Raw genomic sequence first — 14,857 nt, forward strand, 5'->3', positions numbered from 1 at the left:
TGGCATTGTACCTTATTGAGATCCAGGGATGCCAGCCTCCAGGTGGGAAGTAGAATCGAATGTGGCTATCCAAATAGCCACATTCGATTAGACTTACAGCTTGCATTCTCTTTGGATTGACGGTCTCTCACCAGCCTCTAGGTGGGGCCTGGATATCTTCAAGAGTTTGAGTTTATTCGCAGACTGTAGAGTTCAGCTCCCCATCTTTATACCATAACAAACAAGAATAAAGCAATTAAAGTATAGTAAGAGGCAATAATTACAATAAATTCATGCTAAAAATATTAAAGTTTTTGCTGCAAAAGGTCCCCTGATCTTCAAGGGAGGCTTCTTGGTGGGGTGGGGATACAAAGGGCTGTATTAGGAAGAGAAGGCATTGGTGGTTGGGTTCTTTCTGGCATGTGAATACATCCCTTGGTTGATGATGGTAAAAAGAATATCACTTCTAGCCAAGCTTGCTGAATGGGGATGATGTGGCTCTGAAAAGCTGGCTTCACTCCTGTGTTCCTTTTTTACTTCAGCAAATGGTCAGCTGAAACATCAGGTCGTAGCCATGCCATGCCTCACATTAAGACTTACATGAGAGTGGCTCCTGACTTCCAAAAGATTGCATGGTTTTTACTTACAAGGTGAGTCTTCTGTTAGTAGGAAGGTTTCTTCCCACCCCCTTCATGCCCGAATGCTTCAGTGATCACTGAGGCGCCTCTATATTTCACACCACGTAAAGAGGAAAAATGTTCCCATGAGATCTTTATCCCCCAATTAAGGAGATTATCCCTGTTTTAGAATCCATGAATAAAGCCAGCTTGGTGTAGTGGTTAGGAGTGCAAACTTCTAATCTGGCGAGCTGGGTTTGATTCCCCGTTCCTCCTGCACATGCAACCAGCTGGGTGACCTTGGGCTCGCCACACCACTGATAAAGCTGTTCTGACTGATCAGTGATATCAGGGCTCTCTCAGCCTCACCCACCTCACAGGGTGTCTGTTGTGGGGAGAGGAAAGGGAAGGTGACTGTAAGCCACTTTGACTCCTTCGGATAGAGAAAAGCAAATTGCAACCACAAACATTCTCACAAGAATGACATTTCTGAAAATACATAGAAATGCACTCAAAATGCAGAATTCACAATATTTTGCTTGTCTAAACTAGAACTCTTCATAATCCACATCCTGCAGTGACAGCTATGTGTAGAGGAATCATTTATTTGATGTTTATGCCACCTACTCTCCAAGGAGCTTTGAATGCCATTTATTTTCCCTCTCCCATTCTAGGCTAATGTCAGCCCTATTAAATAGAGTTCCCAGTGAGCTTCTGTTGGGTTTTGAATCCAGATCTTTCTAGAATGTAAAACAACACTGAAACCACAAGACATACTTGTGCTATCAATGGCCATGGGTGTGCTTCAAACAGAATTGTTGTCTTTCTCTTTGCAGCGCCAATCTTTCCAAGGCTGCTTGGGGAGCATTCGAAAAAAATGGTACCCAGCTGATGATCCGATCGTATGAGCTAGGAGTCCTCTTCTTACCTTCTGAATTTGTGAGTTCATCTATACCCCAGAGGGTGCTACATGTGGTGTGGCCACAATATATTTATTTTTTATGGCTTACTGAGAGCCTGCTTGGTGTAGTGGTTAAAAGAGAGCCGGGTTAGATAACCCATTCCTCTACATGCAGCCAACTGGTTGACCTTGTGCTAGTGACAGTTTAGTTAAAGCTGTTCTCACATATCAGTTCTGTCAGAGCTTTCTCAGCCCCACCTACCTTACAGGGTGTCTCTTGTGGGAGAGGAAGGGAAGGCAACTGTAAGCTGCTTTGAGACCCCTTTGGGTAGTGAAAACTGGGTTATAAAGATCAGGTTGTCTTCTGAAGTTCAAGTCAGGGAACTAAGATGGTAAAATGTCCCCACCTGTGACTGAGCTCACTGGCCTTCTTCCTTCTATACACAGTTTCTGCTACAGAACAATACCTTCTCATGTCCAACCAGTCCCTGTGATTGGTCAGTACACATAGAGGGGTCCTCCTCCCCTCTATTAACGTTGGTCCATCCCAACTGTGGGGGCCCTAATGGGAGGGCATTTAGCCCATCCCCCTCTCACACTCAAATATAGATCCAGATCCGGAATGTGGAGCTAGAGCTCTGCATGTATAAAATGTCTTGAAGGGTCGTGTCCCAATGGTCATGCCTCATGCATAGATATTTATTTTAAATTCCTGCTCTCTGTGTATGTGTGTTTTGAACACCACTAATCAAAGCTCAAGTAGAAATTTGGCTTGTGCTGCTACTGCTTTTAGGCATTTATCCTTGCGTAAACAAAAAACTTTCCCATGTTGTTATTTTGCCCAAATCCCCAAATCCCTTATTGGCTCTTAAATGTGAGGAAAATCTAGAACGTTTTTCTGCCTGTAATTTTAGCAATGGAAGCAGTAATAATACAAAACTTTATAATAATTTAATATTTTAACTCTTTTCTCATGAGTACCGTATATATTCGCATGTAAGTCCCCCTCGGCTTATGTGCGAGTATTTTTTTAAAAGCTGCCAGAAAGCAGGTGTGGGGGCTGGAGACAAGTATACTTGCCAGAAGCAGGAACAAAGCAGCAAGCCCGGGAGGGACAGTGGGAGGGGAGGGAAGAGCAGTCTCCGCCTCCCCCCTCCCTGCCTTAACGAGGCTAGCACGAGGCTATTACGTGTTGCAGGAAGCTCAGGAAATCAGAGGGAGAGCAGAGAGCAGAAGGAGGACAGGAATGTAAAGTGGAGGAGACAGAAGGAGCACAGAATTGGATATAAAAAGGCAAGAGGGGTCAGAGGGAAAGAAGGAGGAAGAGGGGAAAGAGGGAGGAGGAGGGTGGGAAGAAAAGGGGGAAAAAAGATTCTGCCTAAAGGGGGAAGGAAAGGAGAGGGGAAGAAGACACTATCCAAACATCACCCTCGGCTTATATGTGCATCAATAATGTTTTCCAGCATTTTGTGGTGAAATTAGGTGCCTCGGCTTATATGCGGGGGTCGGCTTATAGGCGAGTATATACGGTAAACTAAGCATTCAGGACTGTCATCTTTTCTTGATCTGCTAGAATGGGTTTTAGTAATCCAAAATGGTTTTAATCATCAAAAAAGCTTCTTTGTTAAACTGTGGGCAAAATTCTGAAAAGTGTTAGTCATATTTAATACAAAAGCTAACAAAAATGTAGGTGGCAAGCTGCTTCCTTAGAAGAGCTATTTCCCCTTCATTCACAAAGAAATGTATCTCAACATGGTGCTTACTGAAACGATCGCACATGTGCTTCAGCTAAAAAACAAGGTAAGAGTGATTTTGTTATTCAGAGTTGTTTTATTTCTAGCAGATAGGTTTGGTTGTTTCATCAAATGATTCTTTGAAATGACTGAAACTTGACAACTCCATTTTCAAATATAGAGGCCAGATGCTTGCCACATATCCAAATAATAAAGAAATTAATGCTTTCATTAGTTTGTTATGAGGTACATTTTTAGCATCATGCAAAATAATTTGTTACCTTGTCAGATTCCAGTGGACCAAATGCAGGTCACTGAGATTTCTGTACATCCTGAGAAAAAAGTAAGAGTCTAGACCAGAGGTCCCCAACCTGAGGCCCATGGGCCGCATGTGGCCCCTGACCTCTTTCTGTGTGGCCCTCCAACCTGCTTGTCTGCTGCTATCACCCTCAGGGCATTTTCCTCCAGACTCATACTGTTCTTCCTGCCTCAAAAGGTGCAATCTACTGCTGTTCATCCTGTCCCTTTCTTGCAAAAAAGACAGTAGCAACATTGTTTGTTTTGGTCTCCCTGGTCCCTTCTGTCAGCCCCCTCTTGTTCTTATCCTCCATAATAGCATTTTGGCCATTCTAGGTGCCTTGCTAGCCAGCAGAACTCAGGCACCCATACCACTCAGCTTTTCAACTCCCCTTCTCCATGAATTACTATGTGGAAGCTATGTATGAAAATAAGGAAGGCAAGGTCGCTGTGTGAATGGGTTCAGGAGATGTCAGGTCTGGTTTTGCAAAAAAAAAAAAAAAAAAGGACAGAAAAAGGCCTGGTATTTTTGCCAAGAAAAGGATACAAAGTGTTTTGCATGCTGAACATTAGTTTAAACCCATTACTGCGCGTCCTTTCTTCTGCAGCCAATGGAAACAGCATCCTGCCCTCCTCCAAGTGACAACCTTTCAAATACTTAAAGAGGGCTATCATGTCCCCTCTCAAGTATAAAAACTAACTCCTCTAAAAGGCTGATCCCACAAAATGCATTGTTTTTCTACTTGTGTAGTAGCATATTCTGCACTAAAATGTTACGTTTAATGCTCATGCTGTGTTCAGAAAACAGCTGTTTCAGATTTCTGCTGTCCTAGTCCTGTGACATTGATTATTAGCTTGGTTGTGCTGCAGATTGCACTGCGTAATCTGCCTTGAATCTCTGTGAGAAAGGTGGACAATGAATAGCATGAATAAAACACGGGAGCAGTGCAGAGCAATAGAGGTAACAAAAGTTGTCTTTGCTATCTTACCTTTTTCCTGATTAAAGGAAGCAAAAAAATGGGTTGAATGTAAGTCCATGTCTGTCTGCGTTTTGTCACAGGGCTTGGATGATGGTTATTTCAAGGTGAAGAGAAACTTGCTTTCTGATGAGCCAGCATTATCGTTTCCTGTCCCTTATGATCTGCCCCCAGAGAAGTATAAAAGGAAAGGTAAGGTATTTTTCTCAAATTCAGGAAATCAATTGGATAAATAAACGTAATATGTATGGAAAACACAGCCAAGTTACAGCAGCTGCAGACTCAGGTAATAACTATTACTGGAATTTTCCAGCACAGGATCCCCCACCTCTTAGACACCCAAGCCCTCCACGGTATAAATAGCACCAGTGCTTTCTAAGGCTAACTAGCTGCTGTTCTGATCAGCATGGCATATCGTCCATTGAATTGGTCTTCTTGTATAAAAAAACGTGTTCAATTCCCGCTCAGTTATGAAGCTTCAGGCAAATAAACTCTGCATATCTTTTGTCACTTACTGCTGGTGCTTCTGACTGTAGGGCTGGCTAACGGGGTCCTCAAAACTTCTCTGAGAAAGCTAGCACTAAAGTGTAGCAAATAAACATCAAATTTTAGGCAGGCCAATTCTATAATTTGGTGGCAAGTATGCTGGCTCCTGTGCTTTCTAATAGAGTTTCAGTGTGATTTCAGCAGATAATGTAGAGAGCAGAACAATATCAGTAGAATCAAGCAATAACATTGTAAGAGACAACTTACCTGCCACAATTGATACAGTGTGTGAACTGGAAGCTCTGTGGCCATCACGGGGGCTAGTGTTTGATGGCTTCAGATGGCTCTCATTAACCGAAGTGGACAGATTACTAAGCACAGTGAGGGCGACCACTTGCCCCCTAGGTCCTTGTCCGTCCTGGTTGCTTTAAATCAGGTGACCAGTGGATAGGAGGTCCTTTGAGGGAGATTATCAACCTCTCCTTAGCATGAGGAGAGTTCCCCAAAGTACTTAAGGAGGCAGTGGTCCGCCTTTTACTGAAGAAACCTTCGCTAGACCCGCAAGACCCTGCCAGTTACCGCCCAGTCTCGCATCTTGCATTTCTGGGCAAGGTGATTGAGCGGGCAGTGGCGGACCAACTACTAGCATTTCTGGAGGAAACTTCGGCCCTAGATCCATATCAGTCTGGCTTCCGTCCTGGCTACATGCTGGTCGACCTGATGGACAATATCCAGCGCCAGCTGGACTGGGGCGGCTCCACCATACTTGTGTTTTTAGATCTGTCGGCTGCATTCAATGTAGTCGACCACGAGATACTGGCTCACCGCCTCGCCAGAACTGGAGATAGAAGGACTGCGCTGCAATGGCTGGTCTCCTTCCTCCGGAACCGATTGCAGAGGGTTGCAGTGGGGGATGATTGTCGGACCCCTCTTCTGCCAGGCATATGGTTGAGGCCGGGGCAGAGTCCCGGCGGAGGGGTTTTCCATCTGGTTCCCAAATTCATCTCAGCCAGCTCTCATTACATTAGATTAGATCTAATGCCCCACCCTGAACAAGGAGGGATTACTAGAGATTATGGTTGCCATAGTGATTATTATTTTAATGGCGATTTTATTGGGGTTTTATTGTTTTAGAATTTTATGTGTAAACCGCCGCGAGGCTACAGCAAGCATCGGTATAGAAATCGAATAAATAAATAAATAATAAATAAACCACTCCCACAGCATCCCTAGCAGTTTTGCCAAATGCCAGTCATAACATCTTTGACAGTTCCTCCCACAATACTTATCCAGAAAAAGGGCACCATTCAAAATGTGTGTGAAATGCCAGAACCTATGCCATTTATTTTGGCATGCATAAGCATGCTCCCAGGAAAAGTCAGCGCTTTTCACGGCCCAGCAGTTGGGAGGATTGCATGTAGAGCCCAGGACCTTCTCAGGAGAAGGACTTGGATGCCTCTGAGGCATAAAGTTATTTCTCAGGGAGGTATTGTCAATGCTGCCTATATCACACCTTCCTACATTCCTTATGTCACAGGGAGGAGGGAGGAGCCATGCAGAAGAACCCATTCTGCAACAGCCGGTTCAAAAGAGGATAGCTTTGGGAAAAAGCAATGTTATGAGAAATGGGAGGGAATAGACATCCATCCACAGAAGATGGAAATGTGTCCTGTGAAAGAAATCCCACTTGCTCTTGGGTGACAAAGCCAGTACTGCGGCCTTGAACTGCAGAGACGGGAGGCTCTCTGTGGACATTGGGGTGAATGCCTCTTACACCTTGAGGTGATCAAGGCGAAGTAATGGGGCTGCCCATAGATCTAGCTCCTTTAGGACTTCCCTCTTGCCTCTCTGGATGGGATGCCTGGTTCTAGTAGTCCCAGTTGCAGCAGCTTGGTGTGCAAAATTCCATTTAGTGATGGAGTTGGTAAAAGAGTACAAGTTCCCCATAGGGCTTAGTAACTTTTGAGATATGAGGCCGGAGTGATTGAGCCGCTTGCTGTAGGTTTCTTTACTGTAGGTCTTTGCTGTGGGAGAGGAACACAGTCATCTGGTGCTCTCTCGTGACACCCTTGGAGTATTATTAACTTATTTTACCTTTGCATGTGAAACAACTCAAGTGAGCTATGGCTTAGACTCCCGCCACGTCGACACCATGCCCAGCCCTCCCCAGTTGCTTTAGCAGAGTGCTACTGGAGTTAGGTATTTGGGGAGTAGCCTTGCCCTGGTAGCCCAGCACAGGTATAATTTTTGTTTCCATCGGCATAGCTTTGTGCTCCGTCAGCGTAAAGAGGATGGCAAAGCCATCCTTCCTGGCCAGTGTACAAGAAGAGTAGGATTGTATTGTGAGTCTCCTTTGCAGCAGTTGGCCTCTTTATCCATGTGCTCTGCTAAGTAAACGTTGGGATTATTAATGCAGACTGCTCAGATCTGAAGACGGAGAAGCCTTCACATCCAAGTGATAAGAGAAGTTGCTTTTCTTATACTTTTTTGGTAGCAGAAGACTGTAAATCTGCAAGAAATTGATTTGCCTTGGTTTTGTCTGTTTAAAACATGGAAAATTGCTACATTTTCAGGAGACACAATTTTCTACTTCCTATTATGCACTTATTTGTGGTCTTTTACCCCTTTTCTGCTGTGCATGATAATAGTCAAATGTTTAATTGGTCCTGGTGAAGTAGATTAATATACTTAAGTATGAAATGATGTGGCAATTTTGTCAGTGACTGTAGCAATTTGACAGAGGATGCAGACAAAGGAAAACCATTGTTCTATTTCCTTTTCTTTCAATTCCTCTTTTCTTTCATGATTCACATGGTAATTCTAGTAGTGGCTGGGTTTTCAAAGGCTGGTACGTGTAAACAAGAAATATCCCAGAATGTTTCTGAGAATATTCTTTTCTAGGAAAACTTTGATTCTGGCTCTACCCCTTCTTTATTTCTCTCCTTTCCCCCTCCATGTCTACAACACAAAATCACACGTAGAAGTCAGATATCCAAAAGGATTTTATCTAAAGAAAACCTGAAGTATATTTACCTGCATGCTCTATAGCCGGCCTTTCTTACTGAGGCAGATTCTTACTCAAGGCAGATTCCAGAAAAAAGGAGTGCAGTCATGCAGCGCAAGACATCCAGTGAACAATGCAACTGGCTGGGATTACAGAATTAGTAGGCAAACTTCTTAGGCACGATTTAGTGGGATTTCACAGGTATAAGACAATGCAGTAAATCCGAGAAGATACCTAGTACAGTTACCTAGTATACTACCTATTACCTAGTACAGATACCTAGTATAGTGCAGTGCACAATAGTCCTGCCCCATTATAAAGGTGATGTTCCAGACTGTTCCTTTCTACTACAGTTCTGTAAGTGTTCCTGGACATTTCAGAGTACAGTTTTCCTAGTATCAGCTATGCCTTTGAAAACTTTTTGAGGAAGGCATCAGAAAGGTATCCAATGCACAAAATGTTGCTTACATTATGCAATGGTGTAGCTCAGTCAGTGTGCATCACACGGACTAATAATTGGTAATGGTAATGGCTTGGTCTCGTGACCAAGCTGTATATTTTGCCTTGAACCTGGGATCTTCTACATGTTCAGCAGGTGCTCTTCCACTGAGCCACAGGCCCTCCCACTACAGGCATTGAGTTGCATATAATCTGAAGGGGCGATATAAAAAACTTAATACATAAATAAATGTGTATAACTGATTTTAGTGCAATATGTCCAAAGATTCTGTAGTATTGATGCTCTGTTGAATAGATCTTCCAGCAGGTTTCCATACTTCAACAAATGGGAACAGAGGCTGCACTGGGAATCTGAACTAAAATTCGCATGAGGAGTTGTTGATAAATTACAGGAAATCACTACATTCTATGGAGAAAGTAAAAACCAAAGTGAGCTCTGCTGGCAGGCTATCTAAAGTAGATACTATCTAAAGTAGAAGATTCATAGCTGCAAATATGCTGGCAAGTCCTATCTCCTGTTGGACAAAGCTTTGCCCTGCCTCTGACTCCCTCACTTTACCACCATCGGATTTCTGTGGCTCTCAACTAGTATGGGTAGCCAATTTGGTTGTTATTTTATCGCATGGCATATGTGTAATGTAGCCAGAAGACCCTAAGATTGTCCGGCTGCCAGCAAGAAGATAAGAGAGGCGGCTTGCCATTGCTTGCTCCTGTTTCGTGACCCTGGTGTTTCTTGGGGGTGGCTCTTCTAAGTGCTAGTCAAAGCTGACCCTGCTTAGCTTCTGAGATCTGACAGAATCAGGCTATCCAGGTCAGGTAGCCAGTGTAGTGTTGCAGGTTGGAGCATGGAGCTTGGCCCAGGCTTCTTAAATTCCTTTGGATCTGTGCAAAGCCAACGAATGGCTGTAGGGCAGAATACTTTTTCACAGGGCTCTTGAGAGGATAGGCCAGGAAACAGTTTTTAACCTGTTTTATTGCATTTTGTTTGCTGGAAGCTTCCTTAAACTTCAGAGTGCCTTATAGAAATAGGCTAAAGAAATCAATGCATCAAGGATGCGTCTGTATTTGTAGAAATGTGAACTGCAGACATTTCCCCAACTAAATATGCCAAAGAAGGGCTCTACATGAGACCTGTTGAGCGTATTACACAACTGGTAACTTATGCAGATGCAGTAGTGGTTGGGTAATAAAATAATGGAGAGTGGGGGGAGGAGATTTGCTGGCAATTTTTTTAAAAAAACAGGAAGAATGTTATGTCAGCTTAACATGTGGCTGCTTCTGTTTTGCAAATAATATCTTTCAGAGGGAAACCTGATCCAAAGCAGACAAAAAGGTCAAGATAGTCGACCATGAGCTGTTGGCTCACTGCCTCACCGACACCAGGGTCATCATTCCAGTGGCTGATCTCCTTTCTCTGGGGTCACAGACAGAGGGTAGCACTTGGAGAGAGACGATCAAGCTGTTACCAGCTCACATGCAGATTCTGACAGGGAGCGGTCCTCTCTCCAATCTTGTTTAGCATCTTTATGTGCCCTCTTGCCCAACTTAGGTTCAGGCATGCCATCAGTATACAGATGATACCCAGCTCTTCCTCCTGATGGATGGTGGCCCTGATTTGCCCCCAGAACATTTCACCAGATGTCTGGAACCAGTGACAGGATGGCTCAAGCAGAGTCCTCTGAAGCTCAGTTGTTCAAAGATGGAGGTCCTGTGGCTAGGTAGAAAAGGTCCAAGTGAGGAAGTGCAACTGCCCATCTTTGACAGGGTACAACTATCATGGGCTCATAGAGTTGAAAATGTCCTCCAGGGTCATCTAGTCTAACCCCCTGCACAATGCAGGAACTCACAACTAACTGCCTACCCACAGTGGCCCCAATTTCATGCCAAAATGCTTTCTCCCCCACCACCACCACCAAAAATCTCCAGAATCCAGCCTGACCTGGAGGAAATTCACCTACCATCCCACAGTCATGGTCAGCAATTCCCTGGGTATGCAAGGAAGGACCACAACAGACAAACACTGGGACGTCCCTTCCTGCCTACACACTCACAGTCCGCCGAAGTTCATAAAATCAGCATTTCTGTCAGATGGCTATCTAGCCTCTGCTTAAAAACTTTCAAAGAAGGAGAACTCACCATCTCCCGAGAAAGCCTGTTCCACTGTCAGGAACTTCTGGATGTTTAGCCTGTCAGTAGCTCACTCTCCCAGGAACCTGGGTGTGATCCTGGATGCCTGCCTCTCCATGGAGGCACAGATCACAAGGACAGTGCAGCTAGCGTTCTACCATCTGCACCAAGCCAAACTACTAGCACCCTACTACAACTGGTCCAGAATGCAATGTCCAGGGTTCTCACAGGAATATGGTGGAGGTTCCATATCCAGCCTCGTACAACTGCACTGGCTACCAGTTGAATCCCGGGATCAGGCTTAAGGTCCCATGCGTTCTCCTTTCTTCAAAACATAGTTCTTCACAGCTCTACCCTTACCTTCCTATCCCTGGGTCTTTGCTACCATTTTATCTGTCTGTTGGGTCTTCCCTTGTTCCACTACTGAGTTCTCTGCCTTGTAAAATAAATTGTGTATGAAACATTGTGCACCAACCCATCATCAAGAGTACAAAATTCTAATGCCTAGTGAGAGACCGTTCTAGTATATCACATTTTTAATTTGAATCCATTGCTCCTAGTCCTTGTCTCTAAGGCTGCAGTAAACAAGTTGGCCCCCTCTTCAACATGTCTGCCTTTTATGTAGTTGAATACAACTATCGTAGCACCCCTTGCTGTCCTCCAAGCTACACATTCCCAGCTCTCTCAACCTCGCCTTGTAAGGCATGAATTCCAGCCCCTCAGCCCTCCTAGTTGCTCTTCTCTGAACACATTTCAGCTTGTCAAAATCCTTCTTGAACAGCGGCACCAAGAACTAGAGACAGTATTCCAAGTGAGGTCTAACCAATGCAGAATACAGTATTATAGCTTCCCTTGCTCTGGATTCTAGTACATTAGCCTTCTTAGCTGCTGTATCACACTGTTGGCTCATATTCATCTTGTTGTCCACCAGAACTCCTAAGTCCCTTTCACATGTACTACTATCAAGCCAGATATTCCCCATCTTATATTTATGCATCCCATTTTCCCATTTTTATTGTGAATAATCAGCAGACCCCCATAGTTAGAGGTCACTTGGTTCGGGAACTGGGAAATAAGAATTGGTCAGTAGATTAATTGCATGTCCATCAGTTCCTTTCCTGTTGGTGGTACAATCAACACTGAATTTTGTTCCCTTCATTGTAGATAATCCTTGGTTGAGCGACCATCCTTATACTAGAGCTCCAAACACACATGGAAATATGTGGATTCCTAAATGAAAAGCTCCAGTTTCCTCTGAACGTATTACTGAACCCACAAACAACCCTGGAGAGAGGATGCTTTTGATAATATGGATTTGTACACAGCTTAGAACTGTTCCTATAAAGAAATAATTTTCATGTTGTTGATACGTCTTAGAAAACAGAGATGTGAAAGGGATGCAGAAATGAGAAAGAGTTTGCATATCATGATTATATATAAAAAACCCAAAATAATAATGTAACACAGATTAAACAAAAGTATTTCTCCCAATACCCCCTTCATTATAATTTTAAAAATACAATTCGTAAAATACAATATTTACTTCTGTTGGGGAACATTTATATTCAACATTTTAAATTTTAAATTCCATAACTAATCTGTGTTACATCTACATTGTTGTCTTCATATCTTTATACAGCTTTCGCTATGTTCATATTTGGCTAAGGGCTAAGTGGGTGGAGAGTGGGCAGGACAGACAGCAATTCTAGCCAATTGGGTGAGGGCACAATAGGCCCTCACCAGCACAGGCCAGAAAGGCTTCTAGGCCCTCACCAGGACAGGCTTCCAGACTCTCATCTGGACAGCCAGAAAGCCACGGGGAACTGGCAGGACACCGTGAGTAAAGACAGAGGCCTTCCCCTTGGGTTTAGAAGCACACGGGGGGGGGGGGCTTTCAAAGCCCATTCTCATGAACGGGCTTTGAATCTAGTTTACTATATATTTGGTTTAATAGTAAGTAATGTAACTCAACAAAAGAGTAAGGGATATTTCTGAGCAGGAGCAACTTCTTTATGTTCTCATTCTGATTTGGCATTACAATACGTTTATATGTGTTATAATACATTTATTTACAATTTTAATCAGTATCTTATTATAAATTTGTCTTGTTTGCTTAATAAGCACTCCCTCCTCACATTTTGAAATTGATCTGTTTTTCAAATATGTTAATTTTACCATTACTGCATAGTTGGCAAGTTTATTTTCCTATGCTTCTAAGCTAGAAAAGACATCAGATTTCCATTTTGCTGCATAAATTATTCTAGCCACTGTCACTATGTATTCTAATATTTCGTTTAATACTTTTGGTAACTTTTTACGCAGTATTCCTTACAAATATATATTCTTAAGCTTCCATAGGGAATTTAAATGTTAATATATTCTGCATTTTTCTGCTTCCAATGTTTTTTACAAGTCCACTATATGAAGTAAAAGGTACCATCTAGATTTTCACATTTCCAAGACTTTTATAATTTAAATCCATTTTCTGATAACTTTTGAAGTAATGTACCATCTGAAAAACATGTTATACCAATTTTTTCATATCATCTGACTGGCTGTGAATTGTGATTTTTTTCCCCATATTCATTCCCATTCTTGGGTATTTGCTCTCTAATATTCTCTAATTGTGCAAACCTTCATCTAGGCCTGCTGATTCAAGTTTGCTATTCTTTGTCTTTAATCTATAGTCCAGTTCACATTTCAAACCAATGTGAACTCTACCTCGGTAGAGTTGTAATCGCATATTTTTACTCTGAATCTCTGTTTTATCTAAATTGTTAGGGATTTTTTTATACTCAACACACTTGATGGCTATTAAAAATGTGAAACTATCTTTTATACATTTCCTAATACCTGTTTTCTATAACATTTTATCTTTCTGAATCAAATTCTTTATAAATAAATAAATATATTTATAAATCTGCCAAGTTGCTCTTTTCTTGCTGTATCACACCAGAGCCAGAGGTCCAATCTGTTCAAATATCCTGGTGAAGTCAGGTGCTGTTGGAAATCTGCCAGCCTTCCAAGATAATTCCCCAGTGGATCTTAAAAACAAGCTGAAAAAATAAAAATAAAACGATTTAAAAAGATAAAAAGGAGATAGAAAATATAAATAGTGAATAGGTCAGCCCTGCCAGCAAAAGTTGCCTCATTCTGTGCTGACTTTGGAGTTACCAGAACCCAAGTAGAGTCTGAATAAATCAGGCCCCGCCCTCCTTAGATTCACCAATCAGCTGAATCGCCACAGCAGGGGAAGTGTGAGAATAGAGGAATTAACTCTCTTTGACCTGATGTTGAAACATCTACAGCAAGATAATTTATGACATTAAAGATCATCTGTACAGCAAGATAAGTCTAGGGCTTTTAGAATTGCCCCTGTTCAGGTTGCCATTTGCCCAAAAGTCTTAAAAAATAATTTCCTATTGAAAGCCTTCGTAGGACAACAGTATCAGTTATCCAACTACTTTTTGAAGCTATTTCATAAATTTGAAAACATTCAGATGAAGATGTCAGGCAGCTTTCTTCATAAATGAGCATAAATATATTTAATGTGTTTCCTGGAAATCTCCCCAGTGAAGGGAGATTTGTACACAATTTCAAATACACTGAATAAAAGTGCTTGATTACATTTCTCGTTAAGCTGCGATTGTAAGAGTTTGATGTGTGCTGTTCTCCCCCACCTTTGTAAAAGCAAACATCTGCCATAAACGGTGATATTTGTTACATAATTCTTTTTAGCAGAGCAATTGCATTGCATATGCTGTCATTTCATTTTGTTCTTCCTGTATAGTTCTCCAAGGCTAAAATACTGTCAGAAGTACACAGTGTAGATAAGATGGCTGGTTGCTATGGAAGTAATCTAAGGTGCCCATTCAGTTGCATGTAAAAAGTGAGGAACCAGGAACTGGTTGCTTACAACGAAGGTTCCAATAAACAGAAACCCTGTCATGGCTGTCATGGGCGCTCTGGGCCCTTTCAATGGGGCAAAGCCTTGGATTTAACTTGCATTTTAAAAAAGCACAGAGAAAAGGTGCAAGATAATGCTTTGGTAGAAGGAACAGCCTAGAGAATTTTTGCTTAAGGCTACCAGGTGTTATACAAAAACAATCACACAATGTCTAGTTTTATTGTATAATAGCTACACGTGTTGTCCGTTTCTGTCAGATAAATGGATGAGTGGGGGAAAAAACGAGTTGACCTAGCACGTGAAGATATAATGTATCTATGGAAAAGACTTCAGTTGTAGGGTCTATAGACATAACGGCATGAAGTGTTTG

At 42.4% G+C, this 14,857-nt stretch overlaps 1 protein-coding gene across 9 annotated transcripts in view; it reads left to right on the top strand.

Annotated features, from left to right (window-relative positions):
- The window catches only part of LOC143830654 (tyrosyl-DNA phosphodiesterase 1-like), a 39,730-nt gene extending 26,227 nt beyond the window's left edge, over nt 1-13,503 (top strand). For all 9 annotated transcript variants that reach the window (XM_077323467.1, XM_077323464.1, XM_077323466.1 and 6 more), the window contains 4 exons: nt 522-629; nt 1,433-1,535; nt 4,588-4,696; nt 11,745-13,503. In XM_077323467.1, coding sequence (XP_077179582.1) covers nt 522-629; nt 1,433-1,535; nt 4,588-4,696; nt 11,745-11,818 — 394 coding nt within the window. In that variant the 3' untranslated portion in view covers nt 11,819-13,503. The remainder of the gene's footprint in view (nt 1-521; nt 630-1,432; nt 1,536-4,587; nt 4,697-11,744) is intronic.
- Nucleotides 13,504-14,857: the final 1,354 nt, after the last annotated feature.

This window comes from Paroedura picta, chromosome 2 (assembly GCF_049243985.1).
Source record: "Paroedura picta isolate Pp20150507F chromosome 2, Ppicta_v3.0, whole genome shotgun sequence".
NCBI classification, from domain to species: domain Eukaryota; kingdom Metazoa; phylum Chordata; class Lepidosauria; order Squamata; family Gekkonidae; genus Paroedura; species Paroedura picta.